The sequence below is a fragment of the Anolis sagrei genome, chromosome Y, assembly GCF_037176765.1.
Source record: "Anolis sagrei isolate rAnoSag1 chromosome Y, rAnoSag1.mat, whole genome shotgun sequence".
In the NCBI taxonomy this organism is placed as follows: Eukaryota; Metazoa; Chordata; class Lepidosauria; order Squamata; family Dactyloidae; genus Anolis; species Anolis sagrei.
The window spans coordinates 70,378,354-70,394,428 of record NC_090035.1 but is presented as its reverse complement, the minus strand read 5'-3'; the positions used below and the strand labels follow the sequence as shown (position 1 = coordinate 70,394,428).

At 44.1% G+C, this 16,075-nt stretch overlaps 1 protein-coding gene across 1 annotated transcript in view; it reads left to right on the top strand.

Annotated features, from left to right (window-relative positions):
- The window catches only part of LOC137095340 (latent-transforming growth factor beta-binding protein 4-like), a 93,552-nt gene that overhangs the window by 61,938 nt on the left and 15,539 nt on the right, over positions 1 to 16,075 (top strand). The window contains 16 exon segments of the mRNA XM_067461876.1: positions 253 to 417; positions 2,569 to 2,742; positions 4,042 to 4,137; positions 4,279 to 4,410; positions 5,649 to 5,774; positions 5,910 to 6,035; positions 7,767 to 7,892; positions 8,117 to 8,242; positions 8,534 to 8,659; positions 8,753 to 8,878; positions 10,308 to 10,433; positions 10,600 to 10,722; positions 11,430 to 11,561; positions 11,931 to 12,062; positions 13,505 to 13,630; positions 13,830 to 13,973. Of these exon segments, the coding sequence (XP_067317977.1) occupies positions 253 to 417; positions 2,569 to 2,742; positions 4,042 to 4,137; positions 4,279 to 4,410; positions 5,649 to 5,774; positions 5,910 to 6,035; positions 7,767 to 7,892; positions 8,117 to 8,242; positions 8,534 to 8,659; positions 8,753 to 8,878; positions 10,308 to 10,433; positions 10,600 to 10,722; positions 11,430 to 11,561; positions 11,931 to 12,062; positions 13,505 to 13,630; positions 13,830 to 13,973 (2,106 nt within the window).

The following is a 16,075-nucleotide window of genomic DNA, read 5'->3' as shown; positions in this document are numbered from 1 at the left end:
TGTTTTGCTTTTCTCTCCACTTCAAAACAACATAAGACCTATTGGGGCCCCCAGGAGAAAACCCCTGATAACCAGTGGTTCTCAACCTGTGGGTCCCCAGGTGTTTTAGCCTACAACTCTCAGAAATCTGGGAGTTGAAAGCCAAAACATCTGGGGACCCACAGGTTGAGAACCACTGCTCCAAACCAAGCAATTGTGGTCACGAATACTCCCTTCCTCTTGCTTACAGCATCCTTCTCTCTTTGCCTGCAGCCCATCACGTGATCTCTGAGGCCAAGGGTCCTTGCTTCCGGGTCCTACGAGATGGCGGGTGCTCCCTGCCCATCCTGCGTAACATCACCAAGCAGATCTGCTGCTGCAGCCGAGTGGGCAAGGCCTGGGGCCACGGCTGTGAACGCTGCCCGGCTTTTGGCTCAGGTGAAGGGGCTTGGCATAAGGGAAGGCTGGTAGTGGTAGTGGTAGGAGAGTCTTCCCAGCAAGTTTCTCTGCTGTGTCCAAGCCTTGAATGGATGTTAGAAAGAAAATAGGACCTTTGTCTGTCTTCTAAGAACAAAAGAAGGGTGTGCCTGAGCATGTGCAGAGTGCTTTCTCCCTTCTTCCCTGCACTACTCCCTTGTGCACTCGTATGCAGACACACATTTAAGGGGATAGGCTTGAAGAACACTGAGTGTTAATAATTTTGCAGTATAGTGGTATAGTACAATATAGTAATATATAATGCAAATATTGTGCTATTCTAATCTATATAAATAAAAATGTAATGTTCGTTTGTGGGATTAACAGAACTCAAAAACCACAGGACTAATTGACACCAAATTTGGACACAAGACACCTAACAACCCAATGTATGTCCATCACTCAAAAAATTGATTTTGTCATTTGGGAGTTGTAGTTGCTGGGATTTATAGTTCACCTACAATCAAAGAGGATTCTGAACCCCATCAATGATGGAATTGAACCATACTTGGCACACAGTTCTCCCATGACCAACAGAAATTACTGGAATGGTTTGGTGGGCAGTGTCCTTTGGTTTTGGAGTTGTAGTTCACCTACATCCAGAGAGCACTGTGGACTCAAACAATGATGGATCTGGACCAAACTCTGCACAAACACTCAATATGCCCAAATGTGAACACTGGCAGAGTTTGGGGAAAATACAATCTTGACATTCAGGAGATGTAGTTGCTGGGATTTATAGTTCACCTATAATCAAAGAGCATTCTGAATCCCACCAAAGATAGAATTGGGCCAAACCTCCCACACACAACCCCCATGTGGGCCACAGCAACACGTGGCAGGGGAAAGCTAGTAATTATAATATATTTTATGTGTATATAATATTGATTATAATCCCCAGAGTCAGACACGACTGGATTTAACATCAGGGGAAAATCTTTACCTTTTACGTTGTAATACCGCCTGGAACTCCAGGTCCCGGCGGTGGCCAGGGAAGCATTCGCACAATTAAAACTTATGTCAGCTGCGTCTGTACCTTGGGAAATCTGACTTGGCCACTGTAGTCCACACTCTGGTTACATCCCGTATAGACTACTGCAATGCACTCTACATGGGGTTGCCTTTGAAGACTATTCGGAAGCTTCCAATGGTCCAACGGGCAGCAGCCAGGTTGCTCACCGAAGTGGCATTCAAGGAGCATACAACTCCCTTGTTATGCCAGCTCCACTGGCTGCCAGTTTGCTACCGAGCACAATTCAAAGTGTTGGCTTTAGCCTATAAAGCCCTAAACAGTTCCGGCCCAGCTTACCTGTCCGAATGTATCTTTCCCTATGAACCACCTAGGAGTTTGAGATTATCTGGGGAGGCCCTGCTCTCGGCGCCTTCTTCGCAGGCTCGACCTATGGGGACTAGAGATGGGGCCTTCTCAGTGGTGGCCCCTCAGCTATGGAATTCCCTCCCTAGGGATATTAGATCAGCCCCTTCCCTTCTGACCTTTGACAGAAAAGTGAAAACATGGCTTTTTGAATAAGCCTTTGGAAACCTAGTACAATAGATAAACACAATCATGTGAAATCGAATACTGGAACAACTTAGATGATGTTTTTGGACAACGGGGTAATAGTGAAGGTAGTCGTATTATATGCTTTTAAAGCTTTTAATGTACATAGTTTATCATTCTGTTTTAAATATTTATTGTAATTTTTACATTGTTTTAATAGCATCGAATAGCTGCCTATGTTGTAAAGCTGCCTTGAGTCACCTTCGGGTTCAAGTAAGGCGGAGTAGAAATATCGCAAATAAATAAATAAATAAATAAAATTATATATTTTATATTTCATGTAATATTACTAATACTGTGATACAGTACAATATAGCAATATATTATTTATTTATTTATTTATTTACTTGTATTTGTATACTGCCTTTCTCAGCCTGTTGGCGACTCAATATTGTGCTCTGCTAATAATATAATATATTGTATGTACATATAACTTGTGAGCCACTCTGAGTCCCCTTTGGGGTGAGAAGGGCGGGATAGAAATGTCGTAAATAAATAAGTTCTAGACAGGTTACTGATTGAGAGTTTCATTCTTCTCCTGTTTTTGGCAGATGGATTCAAGGAGATCTGCCCAGCTGGGCCTGGCTATCACTATTCAGCCTCTGACCTTCGTTATGACACTCGTTTCCTTGGCCAAGATCTCCCTCGAGTGCCAATCAGCCGCCAGCAACCAGGACGGGAACCTGCTGTCAGACCACCTCGGACGACGACAGCACCAGCCATCAGTAGGTTACCATCTTGCTCAGATCTCTGTGAATGTTCAGAGGCAAGCCAGCTCCCTGGGAAGCCAACGTGGGATAGTAGTTTGATGAGTCCAGGGTCCGAATTCTCTTTCCCACCTAGCCATGGGAACCCACTCTCATAGTCTGGGGAAGGCAATGGCAAGCCTGCTCTGAATCATTGTTGCCTGGAAAACCTCGTGTTAGGATGTTCATACGTCAGAGTTGGCTTGAAGGCACATAACAAGAAGCTTCTTCCTTTATTGTGGGGAAACTGCCATGTGTGCAGAGCATTCAATGGCAAATGGGTAGCTTGCCTTCTATAGCAGGGGCAGTACTAGTTTGCCCCACACAGCACCCCTCTGCAAAGAGGGGTATTGTGTGTGTCTGGGGGCATTTCTTCTGCAGCAGTGACTGATAGGGTATTAATACTTCCTACCTGTGTCACTCCAGAACAGGAATAACCCTCTGACTTTATACACCACACAATGAATAGGAAAAAAACAATCCTTTTATTGAAGATAAGTAAAAAGCAGCAAAGTAAACAAGCACTTAAAAGAAATAGGTTAATCCAATTAGGTAAGAACATAAGCAGGAACAAATTAGTCCAAGGTAGAGTTCAGCAACGTCCGTAAAAGCAAAGTCTACACATCTCCAATACAATCCAAAAAATCAGGAATACATTTAACCAAGGCTTGGGTAAGCAATCATGAAATATAGGAATCCAAAACCATGAATGAGAAATATCTTTGAATGAAACTTCAAAGCAAGGTTTCCATAAAACAAGGATGAGAACTTGGTATGATTCTAAACGATGCTTCATCTGACTACACATCCCAAACTTCAGACTTTTATCCCCTCATTAGCTAGATCACTGGCGGTCAAAAATTGGTTTCTCTTTAGTTGAAGCTTTGGTATTGTTTTCTGCCAAGCCTGGTAGATCGCCTAAGCCTTTGCACAGCCCTCCTATTTTGACTGAACTCTTCTCATCTATCTCTTAGCTCGTTATCTGTTTGCTCTCGTGGATCGTTATCTATTTGCCCTCTTGCCTCGCCATCTATTTGCTCATTAATTTCTGCAGGTGCATCCCCACACCCCTCAGGGACATTCTCATGGGAAACTACAGGGATCTCCTGGCCATTCTCTGCATCAATATCGCTGACCAAACCATTGCCATCTTGAAACTCATCTTGAACCTCATTAATATCATTCCCCACATCCAAAGCACCCTGATCCTGAAACACAACCACAGGCTGAACTCCAACACTACCCACCTTCATGCCAGATGTCTCCTTTCCTTCACAGTTCGCTGGACTCCCTTGCCTACTTCCCTGCAGGGCCGCCAACCTCCCTGGCCTGTGCCCACTGTACCAGCTGTACCCCCCGAGCCTTCTGTGCCAGGTAGGTGGAGTGAGGCCTGGTTATCATCTCCATCTGGGTTGGTTCCATTGGCAGGGCAAAAATAAGAGCAGCATGGTGGTTTGGGGCAAGATATAGGATCCCCAGAAAACAACCAAGTGGTGACGTTCTTTCTTCCTCCAGTGGCTGGCCAAGGTGTGTGCGAGAGACGTCCCCAGGTGTGCGGTCCAGGGCGTTGCATCCCTCGCCAGGGTGGCTACACTTGTGTCTGTGAGCGTGGCTATTGGCTGAGCCCTCAAGGCACCCACTGCGTCGGTGAGTTGGGCAAGGAGGCAAGTGAAAAGGGAAGCTTGGAAGGCGCTCCTCTAGGCACAATGCCTTTGAGGAGTTGCCATCATTCAAACTGTCTTGACATCCACAGCTACTGATTGAATTGGAAGGACACTCTGCACATACTCAGAGATGGGCTTAGTGGAGAATATTTCTGGGGAACACCAAGTACCAGTAGTTTGGAGGGCTAAAGAGAGCTGGCCAGTTTGAGAAACCAAATATTGAGGGGTGGGGAGTTTGGCAGGCTGGGTGCAGGTAAAACTTGTTGGCCATCCCAAGTTAGTATTTCATTCAACACAAGATGTGCATTGCCAGGAGTTTCTTTGAGAAAACTATCCTAAAATATACAGCAGAGCATCCAAAAAGAAACAGGATACTAAAAGTTGAGCATTAGCTCCAAGATGGGCATTGCCAGGAGTTTCTCCAGGAAAACTATCCTAAAATATACAGCAGAGCATCCAAAAAGAAACAGGGTACTAAAAGTTGAGCATCAGCTCCAAGATGGACATTGCCAGGAGTTTCTTTGAGAAAACTATCCTAAAATATACAGCAGAGCATCCAAAAAGAAATAGGACACTAAAAGTTGTGCATCAGCTCCAAGATGGGCATTGCCAGGAGTTTCTCCAGGAAAACTATCCTAAAATATACAGCAGAACATCCAAAAACAATCAGGATACTAAAACTTGAGCATTCAGCTCACATCTAGCAAAGTGTGAAGTGCCGTGTGATGTGGCTGTAAAGAATTGAGAGCTTAAGAGGCAAACATGCAGAGTCCAATCTTAAAAAGATCACAAAAGGTTTATTTACAATAACAAGAAATAACTGCATTTCTTAATAATCAGGAACTGGGTCTGAGCTACTCTAACACGCGTCGCTTCTAAGGTTTCAAGAGAGGGAAAAACTCAATTGCTACATCTCTCCTGACACACAAGCAGAGAGAAATCTCAAAGCACACAGAACATACTCAGATATAAAAGACTAAAGTCAGATTCAAAAGGCTTCTAGTAGAAAATTATTCATTTTAAAACAATCAGAATGAGAACAGAAACAGAGAGGAGAGAAGAAATTAATTACATTCCAACTGTCATACAGGAGACATGGAGGAAGGGAAACCCGTAGTCTATACTAACTATCTGCTCCTCATTGAGGACTTGAATCTTTGGCACTATGGGGTTGAATTCCGACATTTAACCCTCAGCCTTTTCACTTTTCCTCTCCTCCAGATGTGGATGAATGCCGACGCAGCCCTCGTCCCTGTGCTGGTGGCCGCTGTGAGAATTCAGTGGGCAGCTTCAGCTGCAGGTGCCGGGCCGGCTACCAGGCTGACCCATCTGGCGCAGAGTGCCATGGTATGTTCTGCATGGGCACAGAGACCCTCACCCCTTGGGAACCCCTATCTAAAAGTGTTTAGCTTGCCTCTTTGCCTACTTTTGTCTCATGGTGGCTCGCTGCTTGCCTGTTTACTTTCCTTCATTCCCCTCCAGACATTGATGAGTGTGCCAAAACACCTCCACCCTGTGCCAATGGACGCTGTTACAACACACCTGGCTCTTTCAGCTGCTCCTGCCCCAGTGGCTATCAACTTGATCCAGTTGGCTTTGAATGCCGAGGTAAGGGGTACCAAGTTTTGAGAGACACAGAGGAATGGCATAGCTGTTCCTTCCCCTGCTTTGCATTTTTGGTTAGTGTTCTGTGGAGAGATAAATAGCAAACTATGTCAAATACAATTGAACCACAGTCCCTTGAAAAGGAAAGCAACATGGAAACTGTGTGAAGAGCTGCAAGGTGGTTTTGTCTGGAAGAAAATTTAGGAATCAGTTTAGGGTTATGATTATGACTATTACTATGGTTGTTGTTATTTATTGTTGTTGTTGTTGTTATTGGAGCCTCCGGTTGCACAGTGGGTTAAACCACTGAGCTGCTAAACTTGTTGACTGAAAGGTCATAGGTTCAAATCCGGGGAACGGCATGAGCTTCTACTGTCAGCCCCAGCTTCTGCCAACCTAGAGTTCAAAAACATGCAAATGTGAGTAGAGCAATAGGTACCGCTCCGACAGGAAGGTAACAGCCTTCCATGCAGTCATGCCAGCCACATGACCTTGGAGGTGTCTATGGACAACACTGGCTCTTTGGCTTAGAAATGGAGATGAGTACCAACTCCCAGACATGACTAGACTTAATGTCAAGGGGAAAACCTTTACTTTTACTTATTATTATTATTATTATTATTATTATTATTATTATTATTACTACTACTACTACCTTTACCTATTATTATTATTATTATTACCTTTACCTATTATTATTATTATTATTATTATTACTACTACCTTTACCTATTACGGTTCTGGCCCTGCTTACCTCTCCGAACGCATCTCCACCTATGAACCGATCAGAACATTAAGATCGTCTGGGAAGGCCCTGCTCTCGATCCCGCCTGCGTCACAGGCGCGCTTGGCGGGGACGAGAGACAGGGCCTTCTCAGTGGTGGCCCCTCGGCTATGGAATGCCCTACCAGCAGACATCAGACAGGCACCTTCGCTGCTGACGTTTCAGAGAATGGTTAAGACCTGGCTTTATGAACAAGCGTTTGGTTAAGCAGTGCAACCAATTATAGGAAGACGGTAAATGGAACATAGGAATGGCACAAGGATTATGAGAACGGATCTGATTTCAACTGAGGCGTTATGTTATGTCTGTTTTGTTGTTCTGTCTTGTTGATTGTTAACTGTTGTGGATTGATGCTGTTGATCCTGTTTGTTGCATTGTTATGTTTTAATTGCACTGACACTGTTTGATAATTGTACCATGTAAACCGCATTGAGTCGCCTGTTAAGGGCTGAAAAATGCGGTATAGAAATAAAGCAAATAAATAATAAATATTATTATTATTATTATTACTATTACTACTACTACTACTACCTTTACCTTTACCTATAATTACTAATACTAGTAGTACTACTACTACAATATGTGGATTGGGCATTGAGGAAATGGTGAACTGATTTTCACCCCATGATCACATGCTGGTCCTTACTAGTGCATCTGTATACAGTAGAAGGGATGTCACATTACTTCTCTTCAACTATTTTCACTGATTTTTCAGATGGGATTTTGCTTTGAGGGATTTTGATGGGATGAGTGACCTAAAGTGCTGTATTGGGATTGATCTGGGGACATTCGGCACTATTTTTGGCTGGGAATCACCATAAAATGGGGTGAAGTTTTTTAGAGGGGTGGCTTGGGGGAGCTGTGGAAGTGGAATTTATAGGCCAGGTTTCCCCCCATCTTTGCTTTAGCTCTTTTGCATTCCTGATCCTCTTCTCTTTTCCTCATTACAGATATTGATGAATGCGCCCAGAGTCCACCGCCATGTGCCCGTGGGCGCTGCCATAATTCACCAGGCTCTTACCGTTGTGCCTGCCCTACAGGCTACCAACCTGGCCCCACTGGAACAGAATGTTTGGGTGAGAGCGTTGCACCCTTTCCTCTGTCATGAAGGTTGCATGGATGTCTCTAGGGTGGGAGTCTTCTGGGTTATTCTGATACTGCAGCCTTTTCCTTCCCTGGAATGTAAGCCTATCCCCCAGCTTACAGACCACTGGCATGCCTCCCCCAACAAGGGGATTGGGAGCTTGGGGAAAAAGCAGTGGAAGGGGAAGAAGCTGCCATTTATGTTGTGCTTCTGCAGATGTGGATGAATGCCGGGAGAGCCCTCCCATTTGCCAGCCAGGCCGCTGCGAGAATGCCCCAGGCGGGTACCGCTGCACTTGCCCGATTGGGTATCAGCCCAGTCCACAAGGGACACAGTGTGTTGGTAAGCATGTTTACAATGGTGTCAGGCATTGCAAGAGACAGCAGAAGCGATTGCCCCGTATTTCTGCTACCAAATGCCACTCCATTTCCTTGGCCCAGCCTGGAAGTGTGGCCTCAATGGCAAGGATTGTGGTCACATGTAGAACATGTTTTCTTCTCTATCCAATTCAGGGATGGATCTTTCAGGGTTGGAGGGATGGTGTTAGAATTTAGGTGGACCTTTATGATGTACCTCTCCATCTTTGACCACCTGTTGAATAACTCTCCGTCTTTGCCCTCTGCATGTCCGCAGATGTGGATGAATGCCAACAGACCCCTCCGCCGTGTGGCACTGGGCGCTGTGAGAATGTGCCAGGTGGCTATCGCTGCCTCTGCCCTACTGGATTCCGGGCCAGCCTTACTGAGAACCAGTGCTTGGGTGAGAAACTGGATGGAGGATTTACAGAGAGGGTTTTAGGGAGGATAAACCCAGAGCCCTTCTCTCTCTGATGGCCCCAACTCTCTTCTACAGACATTGACGAGTGTTCGACGGGAACGCCCTGTGGCTCCCAAGGACGCTGCTTCAACACGGAGGGCTCTTTCCGCTGCCAGTGCAACCGGGGCTATCGGACAGAGGGGACGGGCTCATCCTGTGTGGGTGAGTGCTGAAGCCAGAGGGAGCTATGGCTATTTGAGGGTGGAAAGTACATTCCAGTGGGTGGATTTAGCACCCTAGGTGTAAGGAATTGACCTACCTTAAAGGGTTGGTGCAATAGTCAGAAACAAGACCTGACTTGCTAAAGCTAAGGAGAGCTGAGGGGAGGAGCAAACAGACAGCCTCATAGCCAGGAATACAGTCTGATTGGCTCATGAAATTGGAGGGGAAAGCTCAGCAACTGGAGATAGGCGGAGTCAGAATGGAGAGAAGATGCTGAGGCAGCCCTTTTTTTATCAGTTAGGAATTTAGTGGAGGGAAAGACAATCAAGAGTTTGAAGGGGGAAGGAAGGAAGGAAGGAAGGAAGGAAGGAAGGAAGGAAGGAGGGAGGGAGGGAGGGAGGGAGGGAAGGGAGGGAGGGAGGGAGTTTGGGAACTGTTTGTGGTTTAACGATACCTCTTTGAGAATAATAATTAATAGGCCTCTATAGTGTTTAGAGTGCTGTGAGAGGAAGGGAGATTCGAAAGGTTTAAAAGATTCTGTTTGGATTTCCGTGTGTGGAACTTTGTTTTAAGAAACTCAAGATAAAAGTACCATCCTCTGTAAGATGTAAAGCCTGACAAGTTATTTGAAACCATTACGCATATTGACTGTTCAAAATAAACAACATTTTCCTTTTTCGTTTTCACTGAAGTCTTCGTGTGGCTTTTTCAACATTCCAGTTGAAGGAGGTGGCCTGTTAAAATAATAAATTGGTGGCAGCAATAGAAATCTTTAATAAATTATATATATATATTAGCAAAGGCAAGATATAAAATACAGTGTTAGCTTCCCACTCCCTGGCTTTGTGTGGGTGAGGGCGTGTGTGTTCTGATTCCCTCACAACCTTGCCTTGGGCCAGACCTTGTTGTTTGGCCTTTGTTCTCCATCTTGTGTGTGGTGTGCCTGTTAGAGATTCTGCCTTCCGTCCCTCCCTCTTTGTTGGTGTTTGTTGCACTAGGTTTGAGGATTTGAGTTCCTCTCCTTCCATGTAATTCCTATTGTTGAGCCAGTTGAAGTGGATGAGAAGTGTGACCTTTGTAGATGGGTTGCTGTGAGTTTTCCGAGCTGTATGGCCATGTTCCAGAAGCATTCTTTCCTACCTCTGAGGATGCTTGCCATAGATGCAGGCGAAACGTCAGGAGAAATGCCTCTAGAACATGGCTCTATAGCCCGAAAAAAACCCACAAGAACCTATTCTTTCCTGACATTTCACCCACATCTATGACAGCATCCGCAGAGGTTGAGAGGTCTGTTGGAAACTAGGCAAGTTTGCCTTCATAGGTGGGGAATGCACCCTGTCTGTTCTTTAACCTCCTTCCTCTCCCCACTTCCAACCCCTTTCCTTCTCATTCTCTTTCCACCTTCCCACTTGTCTGTCTGCACTACCAGATATTAATGAATGCCTGGAGGGAGACTTTTGCTTCCCGCGGGGAGAATGCCTCAACACGGAGGGCTCTTACACCTGCCTATGTTCCCAGGGATTCACTATCTCTTCCAATGGGGCTTCCTGTGTGGGTAAGGACCTCATGGGGCAAGGGGAAGGGTGTGAGCATCGGGTGGTAGGTGGTTCTGGATTATTTGGATGGGGCCCGTGTTCTCAAGTGCAGGGCTATTTGGGATTCAGCCTTTTGTCATGCTGTGTACCTATGCTCTGTTTCTCTCCCTTCCCCCTCCCAAACAGACATCGATGAATGCCAGAGTGGCACTGCATGTACTGGTGGGCACTGTGCCAACACTGAGGGCTCTTTTGATTGCTACTGCCCCCCTGGCACCCGCAGCAGCTCCAACAAGGCTTCTTGTGAAGGTGAGGAGCAGATGCACTCCAGAATCTTGAAAAAGCAGCTCTCTGTAGTTTCATACAATCATGGAGCTGAAAGAGATCCCAAATGTCATCTAGTCCAACAATCAAAGCACTACTGACAGATGGGCATCTTTCCAAGAAAGGATTATAATTACATTATAATATTATGATCAATATTATATGTAAAAATAATATATTATATTATATTATTAGCATAACACAATATTAGTATTATATATTACTATATTGTACTATACCACTGTAGCACAATATTATTAGTAACATTATATGTAATGTATAATATACAAATATACTGTATTATTATTAGTATTATATTGCATTACATTATAATATTATGATCAATATTATATGCATATACAATATATTATATTATTAGCATAACACAACATTAGTATTATATGTTACTATATTGTTGCTGGAGGGAGGGGCTCCCAACTAATGGCACAGGAGACATTACTAAAAATGGAAGGGGAGCTTCTGCCCAACCTATCATGACCAGGGCACAAGGATCCTAGGCATTGGCATTCTTCCAGCCTCACCCAACAGCACAAGATTTAAAAAACATCATAGGCTGGCCTTGGAAGCTAACATGCTACTCTGAGACATGTGTATGTTTGGGAGCCTCCCTTTCCTGCAACCTTTCCTGTGCTAAGAGAATACCGAGGTTGTCTTTAATGTCATCCTTGTAGATATTGATGAATGCCAAGAGTATGGGGCAGCCCTCTGTGGGGCGCAGCGCTGTGAGAACTCTGTCGGCTCTTATCGTTGTGTGGCCCAGTGCCCAACAGGCTATCGAACTGGTGCTACAGGAGACTGCAATGGTGAGTCTCACCTTTCTGGGTATTTGCCCCTCATGCCCCCCTTCATTTGTAGTGTGAGGGCTGACAAATCTTAGCATCTCTTCTGGAAATACCATGATTTTTTCCCATGAGTCCAAGGCTGCCAATGCAGCCCTCTGTCATTGGAAGTAAGCCTGCCGCTGCCTGGTTGGAGTTGCAAAGGGGTTTGCTTCCTGCTACTGCACATGTTAAAATGCATGTGTATGTCCCCATGCTGCCACACACAAACCATGTGTCATATGAACCTCTTTCCACTTGAGAAGAACATCTACTCAGAACGTCCTGCCATTTCTTTGAGCTTCCTATTCACCCCCATTCCCACCACCCACACTGGTGGCTTCTTCCTTACAGACATCAACGAATGCCAGGAATATGGGGCTGCCCTATGTGGGGAGAAACGTTGTGAGAACACTCTGGGCTCTTACCACTGTGTGGCTAGTTGCCAGACTGGGTACCAAGCCACAGCTGCTGGGGACTGCATAGGTAAGTAAGGGGGATGGGCACAAAATAATAATAATAATAATAATAATAATAATAATAATAATAATAATCTTTATTTATACCCTGCCACCATCTCCCCAACGGGTACTCGGGAGAAGAGCGGAATATAAATAAATTGTATTATTATTATTACTAGCTGTACCCACCATGCATTGCTGTGGCTAACCTTCCCTCCTTCTTTCTCTCCTTCTTTCCCTCTTTCCTTCACTCCTTCTTTCCTTCCTTCCCTTTTCTTCTTTCCCTCTCTCCTTCCTTCCTTCTCTACCTCTTTCCTTCCTTCCCCCTTTTTCTTTTCTTCTCCTTTCTCTCCTTTCTGTCTACCTCTTGTCTGCCTTCCTTCCTTCCTTCCTTCCCTTTTTGCTTCCATCTTTCTTTCTCTCTTTCCTTCCCTTCCTCTTTTTTCCTTTTTCCTTCTCTACCTCCTTCCTTCCTTCCTTCGCTTTTTACTTCCATCCTTCCTTCTTTCCTTCCCTCTTTCTCTCCTTCTTTCCCTCCTTCCTTCGCTCCCTCTTTCCTTCCCTTTTTTCTTTCCTCCTCTCCTTTCTTCCTTCTCTACCTCTTTCCTTCCTTCCCCCTTTTCCTTTTCTTCTCCTTTCTCTCCTTTCTTCTTTCTCTACTTATTTCCTTCCTTCCTTCACTCTTTGCTCCCATGCTTCCTTCTCTCTTTCCTTCTTTGTTTCCCTCCCTCTTTCTTTCTTCCTTTCTTTCTCCCCTTCCTTCCTTCCCTCCCACTTCCTTCTTTTTTCTGTATCATCATTTAGCTTTTCATCATTTAGCTTTTTAGTTTTTTAAGTCCTTTCCACTGTTTTTTTTTGGGGGGGGGAGGCGGCGGTTATGAATGATGGTCACTTGTTGGCCTGATAGGTGTATTGTGTCCAAATTTGGTGTCTATTTGTTCAGTGGTTTTTGAGTTATGTTAATCCCACAAAAAATTACATTTTTATTTATATAGATTACTAGCTGTCCCCTGCCACGCGTTGCTGTGGCCCAGTCTGTGTAGATGTGTTTTGTGTGTGTGTATGTGTATATATATATGTGCTTGCGTATATATGTGGTTTTGCTCATGTGCTTTAGCGTCTTTTTGCTTTTTCGGCTTTTTAAGTCCCTTTCGCTGTGTTTTCCAGTGTTTTTTGAGTGATGGTCACTCGTTGGCCTGATAGGTGTATTGTGTCCAAATTTGGTGTCAATTCGTCCAGTGGCTTTTGAGTTATGTTAATCCCACAAACGAACATTACATTTTTATTTACATAGATTATTATTATTGTTATTGTTATTATTATTATTATTATTATTAGTCTGTGCAGCTGTTTTCCCTATTCCCAGAGCCCATCCAGTGCCCAATGTTGACATTTTGCCCCCACAGACATTGTGTAACTTTAGCCATATATATGCCCTAAGTAAATTCCAGCCCTGATGTGTTGCAGATGTGGATGAGTGCAGGAACACTTCTGCATGTGGGGCCCATGCTGTCTGCCAGAATCTGCCAGGTTCCTTCCAATGCATCTGTGACCAAGGTTACGACAGCACCAGGGACGGGCGGACCTGCCTAGGTATGTGGTGGTGGTTGGCAAGGAAGGGAGAGAAGGGCATGCAGGAGGCACTTTTATAGGGCACAAGGGGCCGAGTGGGTTATTATTGCATACTGGTGCTGAAGAGGTTGGGAGGAAAGGAGGAGATAGTACCAGATGTCCAGTGATGGATCTCTCCCTATTTATTACTCCCATATTTTTCTCCTTCTCTACCTCACAGACACCAATGAGTGTGAGACGATGCAAGGGGTGTGTGGAGCTGCGCCATGTGAGAACGTAGAAGGCTCCTTCCTCTGCATTTGTCCACGGGCTGGAGAAGAATTTGACCCTATGACTGGACGCTGTGTTGCTTTGCCGGGTGCTGGTGAGAGGAAGGGAGGTTGGAGGGCAGGCTGGGCAACCTTCAAAAGACATAGCTGGGCACAGCTGGAGTGAAGGGTTCAGTGAAGAACCATGAAATGGACCAAGGGGTGAGAGAAGATGGGTTGATTGTGGTAGAGTCGAGAACCCACCACTAAATTTGGCAAGGGTCTTCAAAGATCATGAAGATCTATCTTTCCACAATGAAAGAAGTCACTGATGTTGGGTTAGGTCAAACTGTGTCCATATTAACAATGGAGATTGTTGGGGAATCTGAGCTGTGAGGCTCAAAAAATAACTCCACCGTCAATATAGCAGAGTACCATACACAAACTTCATAACCACCATAAATATAGCAGAGTACCATAAACAACCTTGACCTTGACCTTGAGGGAGCTGGGGGTGGTAATGGCCGACAGGGAGCTCTGGCGTGGGCTGGTCCATGAGGTCACGAAGAGTCGGAGACGACTGAACGAATGAACAACAACAACCATAAACAAACTTTATAAACTCTTGTGATGAGTTGGGATAAGCTTCTATTCCTTAGGATAGCGGACAGTTCCACCTTTCTCCTGTGCTATTCTAATAATATAATATAATATAATAGATCAGTGTTTCTCAACCTGGGGGTCGGGACCCCTGGGGGGGTCATGAGGGGGTTTCAGAGTGGTCGCCAAAGACCATCGGAAAACACAGTATTTTCTGTTGGTCATGGGGGTTCTGTGTGGGAGGTTTGGCCCAATTCTACCATTGTTGGGGTTCAGAATGCTCTTTTATTGTAGGCAAACTATAAGTCTCAGCAACTACAATTTCCAAATGTCAAGTTTGATTTTCCCCAAACTTCATCTGTGTTCACATTTGGGTATATTGAGTATTCATGCCAGGTTTGGTCCAGATCCATCATTGTTTGAGTCCACTGTGCTCTCTGGATGTGGTGAACTACAACTCCCAAACTTAAGGTCAATGCCCACAAACCGTTCCAGTATTTTCTGTTGGTCATGGGAGTTCTGTGAACCAAGTTTAGTTCAATTCCATCATTGGTGGAGTTTAGAATCCTCTTTGATTGTAGGTGAACTATAAATCCCAGCAACTATAACTCCCAAGTGACAAAATAAATCTCCCCAACCCCATTAGTATTTAGATTTGGGCGTATTGAGTATTTCTGTCAAATTTGGTCCAGTGAATGACTAAATGAAAATACATCCTGCATATCAGATATTTACATTATAACAGTAGCAAAGTTGCAGTTACGAAGTAGCAACAACAATAATTTCATGGTTGGGGGTCACCACAACATGAGGAACTGTATTAAGGGGTCGTGACATTAAGAAGGTTGAGAACCACGGTAATAGATTGTATATACAAATGATATTTATTAATATTGTAGTGCAATCTAATACTAATAATAATATGATATTATAATGTTATAATTATATATTTGTATTACATGTAATATTACTAATAATATTACAATATAATGGGATAGTACAATATAGTAATATTTAATACTGATATTGTACTATGCTAATAATATAATATATTGTATGTATATATACTTTGTAAGCTGTTCTGATTCCCCTTCGGGATGAGAAGGGCAGCATATAAATGTCATAAATAAATAAATAAATAAATAAATAAATAAATTAGGATGGTACAGGATTGCAGAGTCAGAACTTTAGGTTCAAAAATATTTATTAAAGTAAAAGAAATACATTCTAGACATAAAAGGTCTTGGAGCTAACTAGCTTACTAAGTCTCATCTTCTAAGACAGATAAAAAAAATAAAAAGTCAAAAAATCCATGCAGCTACATTTTGCCTTAAGAGAGAGGCAAAATGTGCATCCTCAGTGGAAGGAAGGAGGAAAGGCAGAAGAGACAATGGAGGCAAATGGCCACATGGCCAGCCCAGGGCAATAAAAACACCTTTTTAAAAAAAGGAAGTTCCCTCACAGAGGGAGGAGACAGTGGCTGACAAAGCCCTTTTGGGAAACTTGCATGGTAAAGTTGGGATTGGAAACCATTGAGGACTGGAGACTTGATGACACAAGAGACTTCCTTTTTAAAAAAAAGGTATTTTTATTACCCTGGGCTGGCCATGTGGCCATT